This window comes from Talpa europaea (genome assembly GCF_964194135.1).
Source record: "Talpa europaea genome assembly, chromosome: 12".
Lineage (NCBI taxonomy): Eukaryota > Metazoa > Chordata > Mammalia > Eulipotyphla > Talpidae > Talpa > Talpa europaea.
The window spans coordinates 102,533,489-102,546,305 of NC_140079.1; the positions used below are offsets into that span (position 1 = coordinate 102,533,489).

At 74.1% G+C, this 12,817-nt stretch overlaps 1 protein-coding gene across 1 annotated transcript in view; it reads left to right on the top strand.

Annotated features, from left to right (window-relative positions):
- The window catches only part of PKD1 (polycystin 1, transient receptor potential channel interacting), a gene marked incomplete at both ends in the record, with an annotated part of 29,940 nt that extends 17,175 nt beyond the window's left edge, over window positions 1–12,765 (top strand). Inside the window, 31 exons of the mRNA XM_084250270.1 lie at window positions 87–236; window positions 592–735; window positions 804–1,083; window positions 1,154–1,367; window positions 1,432–1,603; window positions 1,869–2,021; window positions 2,338–2,482; window positions 2,587–3,222; window positions 3,341–3,497; window positions 3,615–3,867; window positions 3,938–4,133; window positions 4,919–5,089; window positions 5,291–5,434; window positions 5,506–5,716; window positions 5,803–5,929; window positions 6,623–6,730; window positions 6,821–6,870; window positions 6,998–7,161; window positions 7,245–7,317; window positions 8,194–8,312; window positions 8,381–8,583; window positions 8,648–8,842; window positions 9,024–9,163; window positions 9,432–9,544; window positions 9,699–9,846; window positions 9,925–10,050; window positions 10,181–10,355; window positions 10,597–10,887; window positions 11,691–11,825; window positions 11,908–12,213; window positions 12,307–12,765. Coding sequence (XP_084106396.1) covers window positions 87–236; window positions 592–735; window positions 804–1,083; window positions 1,154–1,367; window positions 1,432–1,603; window positions 1,869–2,021; window positions 2,338–2,482; window positions 2,587–3,222; window positions 3,341–3,497; window positions 3,615–3,867; window positions 3,938–4,133; window positions 4,919–5,089; window positions 5,291–5,434; window positions 5,506–5,716; window positions 5,803–5,929; window positions 6,623–6,730; window positions 6,821–6,870; window positions 6,998–7,161; window positions 7,245–7,317; window positions 8,194–8,312; window positions 8,381–8,583; window positions 8,648–8,842; window positions 9,024–9,163; window positions 9,432–9,544; window positions 9,699–9,846; window positions 9,925–10,050; window positions 10,181–10,355; window positions 10,597–10,887; window positions 11,691–11,825; window positions 11,908–12,213; window positions 12,307–12,765 — 5,958 coding nt within the window. The remainder of the gene's footprint in view (window positions 1–86; window positions 237–591; window positions 736–803; window positions 1,084–1,153; window positions 1,368–1,431; window positions 1,604–1,868; window positions 2,022–2,337; window positions 2,483–2,586; window positions 3,223–3,340; window positions 3,498–3,614; window positions 3,868–3,937; window positions 4,134–4,918; window positions 5,090–5,290; window positions 5,435–5,505; window positions 5,717–5,802; window positions 5,930–6,622; window positions 6,731–6,820; window positions 6,871–6,997; window positions 7,162–7,244; window positions 7,318–8,193; window positions 8,313–8,380; window positions 8,584–8,647; window positions 8,843–9,023; window positions 9,164–9,431; window positions 9,545–9,698; window positions 9,847–9,924; window positions 10,051–10,180; window positions 10,356–10,596; window positions 10,888–11,690; window positions 11,826–11,907; window positions 12,214–12,306) is intronic.
- Between the last annotated feature and the right edge of the window lie 52 nt (window positions 12,766–12,817).

The following is a 12,817-nucleotide window of genomic DNA, read 5'->3' on the forward strand; positions in this document are numbered from 1 at the left end:
AGCACCCCCGCGGCCGCGGCCCCGTCCCCAGCTACCCCCGGCGGGCGGCGCGGGAGGCCGGCCGCTCACGCCCCCTGTGGCTGCAGGACGCGAGCGGCGGGTGTGCGCTCAACTTCGGGCCCCGCGGGAGCAGCCTGGTCACCATCCCCCGGGAGCGCCTGCAGGCCGGCGTGGAGTACACCTTCAGCCTGGCCGTGTGGAAGGCGGGCCGCAGGGAGGAGGCCACCAACCAGACGGTGCGAGCGGCCCCGCCCCAGGGAAGCCCCGCCCCGCCCGCCCACCCCGCCCGGGCCCCGCCCACAGCCCCGGGCACGCCCCACCTTGAGGCCCGTCCACCTGTCCCGGGGTAGCCAGCGCCGGGCGGGGCGGGCGCCTGTGCCCTGCGGGCAGCCCCAGGACAGTCCCAAGGCGCAGAGAATGAGCCCCGTGTGGTCTCTTAGAGGACGCCCCAGCTTTGGAGGCACGAGGCCAGACGGATCCCTGGCCGGATCCTGGGGCGACAGCCTCTGGGCCTGGGGCCGCCCCGGCACCAGGTACCTCTGGGCCTGCCCAGGAGCGGGCCAAGTCTAGCCCCATCCGCCCCGCCACCAGGTGCTGATCCGGAGCGGCCGCGTGCCCATCGTGTCCCTGGAGTGCGTGTCCTGCAGGGCGCAGGCCGTGTACGCGGTCAGTCGCAGCTCCTACGTGTACCTGGAGGGCCGCTGCGACAACTGCAGTGGCGGCGCCAAGCAAGGGGTGAGTGGGGTCGGGGTGGGTAGGCCCCGCAGAGGCGCGGCCGCCCCTGAGCACCTGTCCCCCCGCAGCGCTGGGCCGCTCGTACCTTCAGCAACCGGACGCTGGTGCTGGATGAGACAACCACGTCCACGGGCAGCTCGGACCTGCGGCTGGTGGTGCGGCGGGGCGTGCTGCGGGACGGCGAGGGCTACGTCTTCACGCTGACTGTGCTGGGGCCCACGGGCCAGGAAGAGGGCTGCGCCTCCATCCGTCTGGCCGCCAACCAGCCCCCACGGGGTGGCTCCTGCCGCCTCTTCCCGCTGGAGACCGTGCGCGCCCTCACCACCACGGTGCACTTCACCTGTGCGGGTGAGCCGGCCGGCCCAGGTGGGGGCGCCGCCGGGCCTGCCCACTGCCCACTGACCTACCACCCCCACAGGCTGGCAAGACGCTGAGGACGCGGGCGCACCCCTGGTGTATGCCCTACTGCTGCGGCGCTGCCGCCAGGGCCACTGTGAGGAGTTTTGTGTCTACAAGGGCAGCCTCGCCGCCTACGGAGCTGTGCTGCCACCTGGCTTCGGGCCCCACTTCCTGGTGGGCCTGGCCGTGGTGGTGCAGGACCAGCTGGGTGCCGCCGTGGTGGCCCTCAACAGGTGTGTGGGGCTGCGGGGGCCGGGGCTGCAGGGTGGGGCCTCGCTCACCATCCTCTGCACGCAGGTCTCTGGCCATCACTCTGCCCGAGCCCCCTGGCGCCACCCCCGGCCGCCCTGCGGACCTCACGGCCTGGCTGCACAGCCTGACAGAGGGCAGGCTGCCTGGGCTGCTGCGGCAGGCTGACCCCCAGCACGTCATCGAGTACTCACTGGCCCTCATCACTGTGCTCAATGAGGTTAGCAGGGTCTGCGCCCAGCCAGCCCCTGACACTCTGGAGCGGCTCCTGCTGTGCCGCCCCCACCCACCGGCTGCCCTACCCACCGGCTGCCCCACGCACCTCCTCGCGCCCCATCCAGGCGGGGTTCCTGAGCAAACCCCCCTTGCACTTGGGCAAGGTGCTTGGGGCTCGATTTGCTGCCTCCGCATGGACGTCCGCGGCTGCGCCTGCCCACCCCGGGGTCAGGGTCCTGGGGCCGCTGACCGCGCCCTGCCACTTGCAGCACGAACAGAGCCTGGTGGCAGCTGAGGAACCTGAGCAGCAGCAGCAGCTCCGGGCCCAGATACGCAAGAACGTCACAGAGACCCTGGTGTCTTTGCGCGTCCACACCGTGGACGACATCCAGCAGATCGCAGCCGCACTGGCCCAGTGCACGGTAGGAGCCTCTGGCTGCACCCGGCACCTGCGGCCACAGTGGCTTCAGTGGGAGGGGTCGGGTGAGGGGCTGGCCCTGCGGCCTGTGCTCACGCGGACCAGTCACTCCCACTGCGAGGCCATGTGCTGCCCGTGCAGAGCTGGGTGCAGAGGCGTGGGGAGCGGAAGCCTGGGGGGCTGCCTGCCACGGGGCATCTGAGTGGGCAGGTGCCAGGCAGCAGGGAACACTCTGCCCCCTTGGGCTTTGTCTGCGAGTCCTGAGGCCACAACCTGGGTCTGGGCCATGGGGGGTGCTGGGGTTGACGAGTGGTCTACAGGTGTCCCGCAGGGAGCTGGTCTGCCGCTCCTGCCTGAAGCCAACACTGCACAAGCTGGAGACCATGATGCGCATCCTGCAGCAGGAGACGGCGGCCGGCACTGGGACGCCCACCGCCATCGCCGACAGCATCCTCAACATCACAGGTGTGCTGCCGCCCCGCCCACCTGCAGCTCCCTGCCACCCCCCACCTCTCCCCTGCAGGTGGCCTCGTCCCCCTGGCCCACCCCCCCACACGTCTCCCCCGCAGGCGGCCTCATCCACCTGGCCAGCGCGGACGTGCAGGATGTGCAGGCCCCACCGCGCCCGGAGCCAGGCACCGAGCCGGACTCGCCAGCGCTGATGGTGGCGTCCAGGGCTTACCACCTGTCCTCGGCTCTCATGCGCATTCTCATGCGCTCGCGGGTGCTCAACGAGGAGCCCCTGACGCTGGCGGGCGAGGAGATTGTGGCTCAGGGCAAGCGTGCAGACCCGCGGGGCCTGCTGTGCTACGGCGACGCCGTGGGGCCCGGCTGCCACTTCTCCATCCCCCCGGCCTTCAGCGGCGCCCTGTCCAACCTCAGCGACGTGGTGCAGCTCATTTTCCTGGTCGACTCCAACCCCTTCCCCTTCGGTTACATCAGCAACTACACCGTGTCCACCAAGGTGGCGTCCATGGCCTTCCAGACGGAGGCGGGTGCCCACATCCCCATCGGCCACCTGGCCTCGGAGCGTGCCATCGTGGTGACGGTGCCCAGCAGCTCGGACCAGGCGGCCCGGGGGCTCCGCCGCCCCGCCGGCTCTGCTGTTCTCCAGCCCTGGGCCTCAGTTAGCGTTGTGGTCACCTCTGAGAATAGCAACCCCGAGGCCGGGCTGCATCTGCAGCTCACCTACACGGTGCTCGACGGTAGGGGCCCAAGCCTTGGCGAGGCCTGTCCTATCCTGGGGTTCTCTGTGCCCCAGGGATTCCGGGTGGTGAGAGAAGCTGCTCGGGGTGGGTATCGAACCCACATGTGCCTCCCCAGAGCGCTACCTGCCCGAGGAGCCGGAGCCCTACCTGGCTGTCTACCTGCATACGGCCCCTCAGCCCAGCGAGCACAACTGCTCCGCCAGCAGGAGGATCAGCCTGCGGGCGCTGGCGGGCGAGGACCACAGGCCCTATACCTTCTTCATCGCCCCGGGGTGAGCGCCCCGCGGGGGCTGCGGCAGGCGGGCAGGGCAGGCTGTGCCCTCGGGGGCCTTCGCTGGAGCCGCGGGCGCTGGCCCGTGGGTCGCGCTTGTGACTCGCCGCTTCCGCAGGACCCGGGCCCCCGGCGGGCGCTACTACCTGAACCTGACCAGCCACTTCCGCTGGTCGGCGCTGGAGGTGTCGGTGGGGCTGTACTCGTCCCTGTGCCAGTACTTCAGTGAGGAGGACTTGGCGTGGCGGACGGAGGGGCTCGTGCCGCTGGACGGGACCTCTCCTCACCAGGCCGTCTGCCTCACCCGCCACCTCACTGCCTTTGGGGCCAGCCTGTTTGTGCCGCCCAGCCGTGTCCACTTCATCTTCCCGGTGAGTGAAGGCCACTGCCACCCGAGGAGCGGGGGGTGGGCGCTGCCCGGGCCTGACGGTTCTTCCCCAGGAGCCCACGTCCACTGTGAACTACGTGGTCCTGCTGACATGTGCCGTGTGCCTGGCGACCTACGCGGTCATGGTCGTGGTCCTGAGGAAGCTGGACCTGCTGGACGTCAGCCGGGTCCGCGTCATCCCTTTCTGCGGGCAGGGGGGCCGCTTCAAGTACGAGATCCTGGTCAAAACCGGCTGGGGCCGAGGCTCAGGTGAGGGCGGGCTGTGGGCGGTCCTGGGCTGCTGCGCAGCTGTCTGGGTGCTGCCCAGGGGCCAGTGTGGGAGCCCACAGCAGAAGGGCGGCTCGCCCCGTGGCGGGGCCCCTGCGTCGGTACCGATGGGCGAACCTGGGGTGGGGAGGGGCACCTGTGCACAGCGCGCCAGGGGCAGCAGCGGAAATGGAGGGTTGCCCCAGAGCGCAGATGGACGGGCCTCTGGCCTGGGCTGTGAGGTGGCGGCTGGCAGAGCTTTGGTGAGCACCTGCGAGCAGCCTCCCAGCAGGGCCCAGGCCTCTCCGTGGCCGGAGTCGCGCCTGCCCGCCCTTGCTGTCTGCCCGAATCGCCAGCTTGCCACTAGTGCTTGGTGGGCGCCAGGGCCTCTGCCGCCTGTCCTCGCCGTCACCACCAGTGTCCCCGTGACGGTGGCAGTCTGCTGCGGCCTGAGGTCTTGGGGCCGCACCTGCAGCCACCGGCGGCTCCTCGGGTTCTGTGGCCACTGGTCGCCACCCTTTGTCGGCCTTGGCCTGTTGACACCCCGCACTGTGCGTGCAGTCCGGGCCTGGCTTGGCTGGGGGCCCGGGCAGCGGGCAGCAGGCGTGAACTTGGTCTGGTGCTGCACTGGCAGCTGGCTCTGTCAGTGGGTGGCGGTGCCCGGGGGGCGCCGCTTGCGTCTGTGGGTTGAGGCCCCAGCTCTGCGGATGAGGGGCGTTGGCGGTCTGGCCTGGGCCCCGTTCTGCTGGGCGGGAGCAGACCCAGAGCGCAGCCTCCCTGCCCCACAGGCACCACGGCACACGTGGGCATTGTGCTGTATGGGGCGGACAGCCGGAGTGGCCACCGGCACCTGGACGGGGATGGAGCCTTCCACCGGAACAGCCTGGACATCTTCCAGATCGCCACCCCGCACAGCCTGGGCAGCGTGTGGAAGATCCGGGTGTGGCACGACAACAAAGGTGGGGTAGGCGCGCCCCGCCCCTGCCGGGTCCACGCCCCGGCCCTGCCCCCACCAGCCCTGCCCCGCCCCGCCCCGCCCCGCCCCGCCCCTCTGGCCAGGCCCCGCCCCGCCGCGCCCCGCCCCCTCTGGCCAGGCCCCGCCCCGCCGCGGCCCCGCCCCCTGGCCAGGCCCCGCCCCGCTGACCCGGCCCCGCCCACAGGCCTCAGCCCCGCCTGGTTCCTGCAGCACGTGATCGTCCGGGACCTGCAGAGCGCCCGCAGCACCTTCTTCCTGGTCAACGACTGGCTGTCGGTGGAGACCGAGGCCAACGGGGGCCTGGTGGAGAAGGAGGTGCTGGCAGCGAGTAAGCCGGCGCCCCGCGGGGAGGGGGGCGGGGCGCGCGCCGCAGCCGCCTGAGGCTTCCCTGCGCCCCAGGCGACGCGGCCCTGCGGCACTGCCGGCGCCTGCTGGTGGCCGAGCTGCAGCGCGGCTTCTTCGACAAGCACATCTGGCTGTCCGTGTGGGACCGGCCGCCGCGGAGCCGCTTCACTCGCGTCCAGCGGGCCACCTGCTGCATCGTCCTGCTCTGCCTCTTCCTGGGTGCCAACGCCGTGTGGTACGGGGTTGTGGGCGACGCAGCCTACAGGTGGGTGCCCGTGGGTGGGGGTCAGGACGCCCCGCAGCAGCGCCTGCTCGCAGGCCCAGCCCAGCCCACCCGCCTCCCCCCCACAGCACCCGGCCTGTGTCCAGGCTGACCCCGCTGGGCGTGGACACCGTGGCCGTCGGCCTGGTGTCTAGCGTGGTGGTCTATCCTGTCTACCTGGTCATCCTGTTCCTCTTCCGAATGTCCCGGAGCAAGGTAGGCTGGGACTGCCTGATTCCCAGGGTGGAGCTGGGACTGCTGGCTGCCTCACCCCCGCCTGAGGGGTGGCTATAGGGGTCACAAGCCTTTGAAGAGGCTGACCACACTGCCCAGCCTTTGACTAGATCCAGAAGTAAATGATTTGGGAGGTGGCACAAACAAAAGGCATGCCCAGAGAGCTCAGCGGGGAGTGAGGACACTCCCAGCACCCGAGGTGACTCGGGAAGAATGGACGTGTGGCCACAGGCAGCCAGCGGGCCTGACCTGAGGGGAGGTGGCAGGCGAGCAGAGGCCCAGCTGGGCTGACAGCCACTCCAGAAAGCAGTGGAGAGCACTTCCTGCCTCCCCCACGGGCCCCTCCTGTGACCAGGCAGGGCAGCGGGCAGCAGGGCGCAGGCAGGGGTCCTGAGCAAAGGCCCGGCATGTGGGGTCACACGCCCCACCATCAGGGACTTCCTCGCAGAGTCCAGTCTGGACGCCGGGAGTCTTGCGTGGCTGTTCATATTTAATTGAAGTCAGATGAGATTCAACTCCTTATCGGTCACCAGTCAGCTTCCAGGGCTCCCGAGCACACAGCTGGCAGTGGCTGCAGAGTGTGGGTTTATCCAGAACGTTCTCTGGACAGCCCTCATCTGGAGCCTGGGCTGCTGGGAAGGTGCTCTGCCTCCTGCTGACCACCCCTCCCTTCAGGTGGCAGGGCCCCCGAGCTCCATGGCACGGCCCGTCCTGGACACCGACAGCTGCCTGGACTCGGCGCTGGACAGCTCCTTCTTCACGTCCCCCAGGCCTCGGGCTGAGGTGGGGCCACCGCCAGGGCCCTGTGGGCAGGGTGGGCCCTGCTGCTCTGGGCAGCACTGAGCCTGAGGTCCCCTGTGCCCTTCTCCGCAGGTCCTTGCTGGACAAGTGACAAGTGACTTGTTTCTGGGCGACTCTAAAAGGTGGGGGTCCCGGAGGAAAAGCGAGGCTCAGCTTGGGCTGGTGCTGCTGAGGGAGCCCCGGGCCGCCCCTGAGTGTCGCGTGTGAGTGGACATGGCCCCTGGGCCCCGCCCCCCGTGTTGCCCGCAGCCTGGTGTGCTGGCCGTCCAGCGAGGGCACGCTCAGCTGGCCAGACTTGCTCAGCGACCCAAGCATTGTGGGTAGCACCCTGCAGCGGCTGGCACGGGGTGCTGAGGACGAGGGCCTCTCTCTGGCCAGCCCCTCGTCGCCAGCCAAGTATTTCACAGCTGCAGGTGAGCGAGGGCGCCCAGGGCTCAGGGCGGGAGGCGGCAGGGCCCTGCACCCCCTCACCCACCAGCGCCTCTGCTCCCTCCAGACGAGGCCCTGACCCGGCAGAACCTGGCCCCCACCCAGGACACCCACGCAGACGCTGACCTGCTCGGTGGCCTGTGAGTGCCCGCTTTCTGCTGCTGCTCTGAGCCCTCATTGTTGACACATTGAGCTGGCCCCGGGTACCTGAGCTGCATCTGCGCCACCCACGTCCGCACCCCGGCTCCCGCGGGCAGGTGTCCGCACTCGGGCGTCTCTGTGGCAAGGGCTCTGCGCTGCGCCCGGCGTGATGCTGCACACGCGCTGGGAGGACGGCGACTCTGACCTGCAGGCCCAGTCGCTGCGCTCACAAGGCGGCCGCGCTGCCCCTCACCGGAGGCCAGTCCAGCAGAAGCGCGTGCCGCCTGCCTCGGTCTGCTCCCGGGCCTGCCCGCGGCATGCAGCCCTCGCGCTTGGGTGGCCAGCCGGAGACGCCCCTGGAGCCCAGGGCGGCGTGGCTAGGTCGGAAGGCCGAGCTCTCCTGGCTGCAAGATCGGCTGGAGCTCAAAAATGCCGCGTGCCCATCCCCAGCAACGCACTACCTCTCCGTGCGCTGTTTCCTCCCTGGCAGCGGCCCTTCCCCTGGGGCCACCGGGGCCGCTGCTGGCTGTGGAGCTGCGCAGTGTGGGGCGGGCCGGGGTCTCTGGGGTTGGCTGGTGTGAAGCGGCGCAGGGATTCGGCTGCCAGGGTGGCGCCCGCTAAGCGTACCGGGACGGGATGGAGCCGGTGCAGGTCACAGACACGGGCGAGGGGCCCCGGCCGGGAGGTGGGGGAGAGGAGCGGGCGCGCCCGGCTCCCTGACGGCCGGTTGGTGGCCAAGCTGAGCCCCGGCGCCCTGTCCACCTGGGCTCAGGGCGACCCCCTGTCCCGGGGGGGATGAAGTCCAGGGAACGCCGCCTCCAGGCACTGAGGGCTCCTCATCCCGGGAGGGGTCTCACAGCCTGCTTTGTGTCCAGGTGCGGCACCCTGGGGGAGAGGACAGAGGCCCTGATGCTGCAGAGGCTGGGCCCGAAGGGGCTGCCCGGCCCGGGCCTGAGCTGGGAAGAGCCCCCCGCCGCGTTGCTCCCCAGGACAGGTGGGCTCGTGTCCCAGATGCCCCGCCCCTGCCCTTTGGGCCGCGGCCAGCTGACCGTCTCTCCGCAGGGCTGGTGGAGGGGCTGCGGAAGCGACTGTTGCCGGCCTGGTGCGCTGCCCTGGCCCACGGGCTCAGCCTGCTCTTGGTGGCCGTGGCCGTGGGGGCCTCGGCGTGGCTGGGGGCTGGGTTCCCGCCCCGTGTGAGTGTCTCATGGCTCCTCGCCAGCAGCGCCAGCTTCCTGGCCTCCTTCCTGGGCTGGGAGCCCCTCAAGGTGAGCGGGAGGCACGGGTGGGCGTGGTCGGGTCCCGGGGCGCCTCTGACGTGCTTCCGCGCAGGTCCTGGCGGAGGCTCTCTACTTCTCCCTGGTGGCCAAGCGGCTGCACCCAGATGAGGATGACACCCTGGTGGAGAGCCCGGCCGTGACGCCCGTGAGCGAGCGCGTGCCCCGCGTGCGCCCCCCCCACGGCTTCGCGCTCTTTCTGGCCAAGGAGGAGGCGCGAAAGGTCAAGAGGCTGCACGGGATGCTGCGGGTGAGTCCCCGTCCGCCCTCCCTCCCCAGCCCTCGCTGCCCCTGCACCCACAGCTTTGCTCAGCTCCGCCTGGACTTTCTGGGCCCTCGGCAGGGAGCTAGTGGGGTGTCCACGCCATCCACAGTGCCAGGTGTCCTGGCCGTGGGCGTTTTGCCATCTAACGTGGCCGGCCGCTCCCCAGAGCCTCCTGGTGTACATGCTCTTCCTGCTGGTGACTCTGCTGGCCAACTACGGGGACGCGTCCCACCACAGCCATGCCTACCACCTGCAGAGCACCATCAAGCGGGAACTGGACAGCCGGGCCTTCCTGGCCATCACCCGGTAGGGACACCCCGCGTGCATTCACATGCCCATGCCCTGCCGGGTGGGCTGGCCTGGCGACACTGACCAAGATCCCTGCGTCCTGCCCTGTCCCTTCAGCCCCCAGAGGGTGGTGGGCAGTCTCCATGCGGTTTGGGGACTGCGTGGCAGGCAGGGGTGTGTGACGGCTCCAGATGGCTGCCCTTGCCCCGGCAGGCTGCAGCAGCGGCCTTCTCTGGCCTCGGAGCCTGGGGGTGTGGGGTGGGGCCAGGTGACTCTGTGCCTGCAGGTCTGATGAGTTCTGGCCGTGGGTGTCCCGCGTGCTGCTCCCCTACGTGCACGGGAACCAGTCCAGCCCCGAGCTGGGGCCGCTGCGGCTGCGGCAGGTGCGGCTGCAGGAAGGTGAGCCGAGTGGGCTCTCCCGCGTGTTGGTGTTGGCAGCCCCCGCCGGGGAGCGAGACACGGCTCATTTGCCGCTTGCGGGCGGGTAGAGTTCTGGGGCGCGAGGGGGGCCAGCAGAGGTGGCGGGCGGTCAGTAAGCGGCCTCCGATTCCAGCGCCCTGCCCAGACCCCCCTGGTGCTGGGACGCTGGGGTGCGCGCCGGCCTCCGGGGGCTTCAGCACCAGCGACTACGGCGTTGGCTGGGGGAGCGCTGCCCACGAGCCCTCGGAGGCGTGGGCCTACTCGGCGCCGGACCTGCTGGGGTGAGCAGGGCGAGGGCCGGGCGGGGCGAGGGGCCCCGCTGGGCCGGGCCCCCCTCTGAGGCGGCGCCCCTCCCGCAGGGCCTGGTACTGGGGCTACTGCGCCGTGTACGACAGCGGCGGCTACGTGCAGGAGCTGGGGCCGGGCCTGGAGCAGAGCCGCGCGCGCCTGGCCTTCCTGCGGCAGCACGGCTGGATCGACAACAGGTGGGCGCCCCGCGCCCCGCGCCCCGCGCCCCGCGCCCCGCGCCCCGCGCCCCGCACCCCGCGCCCCGGCCCGCCCCGCGCCCCGCGCCCCGCCCGGCCCCCGCCCAGCCCGCCGCGCCCCTCCCCGCAGGAGCCGCGCCGTGTTCGTGGAGCTCACGCGCTACAGCCCGGCCGTGGGGCTGCACGCGGCCGTCACGCTGCGCCTCGAGTTCCCCGCGGCGGGCAGAGCCGTGGCCGCCCTCAGCGTCCGCCCGTTCGCCCTGCGGCGCCTGAGCGCCGGCCTCTCGCTGCCGCTGCTCACGTCGGTGAGGCCCCGCCCCGCCCCGCCCGCCCCGCCCACAGCGCCGCAGGCCCCGCCCACGGCGCACCGGACCCCGCCCCCTGTTCCCCGGGCCCCGCCCCGCAGGCCCCGCCCCCTGTTCCCCGGGCCCCGCCCCGCAGGCCCCGCCCCTGTTCCCCGGGCCCCGCCCCGCCGGCCCCGCCCACGGCGCCCCGGGCCCCGCCCCGGCCCGCGCCCGGCCCCGCCCACCGCCGCCCCCCCCGCAGGTGGCGCTGCTGCTGTTCGCGCTGCACTTCGCGGGCGCCGAGGCGCGCGCCTGGCGCCGGGAGGGCCGCGGGCGCGCCGGGCGGGCGGCGGCCTGGGCGCGCGGGCTGCTGGTGCTGCTGACGGCGGCCGCGGCGCTCGTGCGCCTGGCCCAGCTGGGCGCCGCCGACCGCCAGTGGGCCCGCTTCGTGCGCCGCCGCCCGCGCCGCTTCACCAGCTTCGACCAGGTGGCGCAGCTGGGCGCCTCGGCGCGGGGCCTGGCGGCCGCGCTGCTCTTCCTGCTGCTGCTCAAGGTGCGCGCGGGCGGCGGCGGGCGGGGGCCGGCGGCGGGGGGCGGCGGGGGCCGGCGGGGGGCGGCGGGCGGCGGCGGGCGGCGGCGGGGGGCGGCGGGCGGCGGGGGGCGGCGGGCGGCGGCGGGGGGCGGCGGGGGGCGGCGGCGGGGGCCGGCGGGGGGCGGGGGGCGGCGGCGGGGGGCGGCGGGGGGCGGCGGGGGGCGGCGGGCGGCGGCGGGGGGCGGCGGGCGGCGGCGGGGGGCGGCGGGCGGCGGCGGGGGGCGGCGGGCGGCGGGGGGCGGCGGGCGGCGGCGGGGGGCGGCGGGGGGCGGCGGCGGGGGCCGGCGGGGGCCGGCGGGGGGCGGCGGGCGGCGGCGGGGGGCGGCGGCGGGGGCCGGCGGGGGGCGGCGGGGGGCGGCGGGCGGCGGCGGGGGGCGGCGGGGGGCGGCGGGCGGCGGGGGGCGGCGGGCGGCGGCGGGGGGCGGCGGGGGGCGGCGGCGGGGGCCGGCGGGGGGCGGGGGGCGGCGGCGGGGGGCGGCGGGCGGCGGCGGGGGGCGGCGGGGGGCGGCGGGGGGCGGCGGCGGGGGGCGGCGGGCGGCGGCGGGGGGCGGCGGGCGGCGGCGGGGGGCGGCGGGGGGCGGGGGCCGGCGGCGGGGGCCGGCGGGGGGCGGGGGGCGGCGGGGGCCGGCGGGGGGCGGGGGGCGGCGGCGGGGGGCGGCGGGGGGCGGGGGGCGGCGGCGGGGGGGGGGGCCGGCGGCGGGGGGCGGCGGCGGGGGCCGGGGGGCGGGGGGCGGGGGGCGGCCCCTGACGCCCTGTGCCCGCAGGCGGCCCAGCAGCTGCGCTTCGCGCGCCGGTGGTCGGTGTTCGGGAAGACGCTGCGGCGCGCCCTGCCCGAGCTGGCGGGCGCGGCCCTCGGCCTGGCGCTGCTGGCGGCGGCCTACGCCCAGCTGGCCGCCCTGGTAGGTGGCGCGGGGCGGGCGCGGGGCGGGCGCGGGGCGGGGCGCGCGGGGGCCCGGGCCTCACGCCGCCCCTTCCCCGCAGCTGGTCTCCTCCTGCGCCGACTCGCTCCGGACCGCGGCCCGGGCCTTGGTGGCGCTGTGCCCCGGGGCCGCGGGCCCCGCGCTGTGCCCCGCGGAGGCCTGGCGCCTGGCCCCGCTGCTGTGCGCGGGGCTCTGGGCCCTGCGGCTGTGGGGCGCCTTGAGGCTCGGGGCGGTGCTGCTGCGGTGGCGGCACCAGGCGCTGCGCGGGGAGCTCTACCGCCCGGCCTGGGAGCCGCAGGACTACGAGATGGTGGAGCTCTTCCTGCGGCGGCTGCGCCTCTGGCTGGGCTTCAGCAAGGTCAAGGAGGTGGGTACGGCCCAGTGGGGGGGAGAGGGACGCGCCCTGGGCCCCGGAGCCCAGGGCGCAGCCGGACTGACCGAGCCCCTGTGCCGCCCCCAGTTCCGCCACAAAGTCCGCTTTGAGGGGATGGAGCCGCTGCCCTCTCGGTCGTCCAAGGCTTCCCCGGACGCGCCGCTGCCCAGCGGGGGCTCCGATGCCTCCCGCCCCTCCACCGCCTCCAGCCAGCTGGAAGGGCCCGGCGGGGGCCACAGCAGGCCCGGGCCGCTGGCAGAGCCGGAGCCCTCCCGCCTCCAGGCCGTGTTCGAGGCCCTGCTCGCCCAGTTCGACCGCCTCAACCAGGCCACGGAGGACGTCTACCGGCTGGAGCAGCGGCTGCAGCGGCTGCAGCATCGCAGGATGGGCGGGTCTCCCGTCTCGTCGCCCCCCAGTCCCTCCCCAGGCCCACGGCCAGCCCTGCCCAGCCGCCTGGCCAGAGCCAGCAGAGGCATGGGCCTGGGGCCGGGCCCCCGCAGGACCTCTCTGCGCGCCAAGAACAAGGTCCACCCCAGCAGCACCTAGCCCGGGCAGCGGCAGCACGCTGGCCCTGGCGCCGACCCACTCAGTATTATCG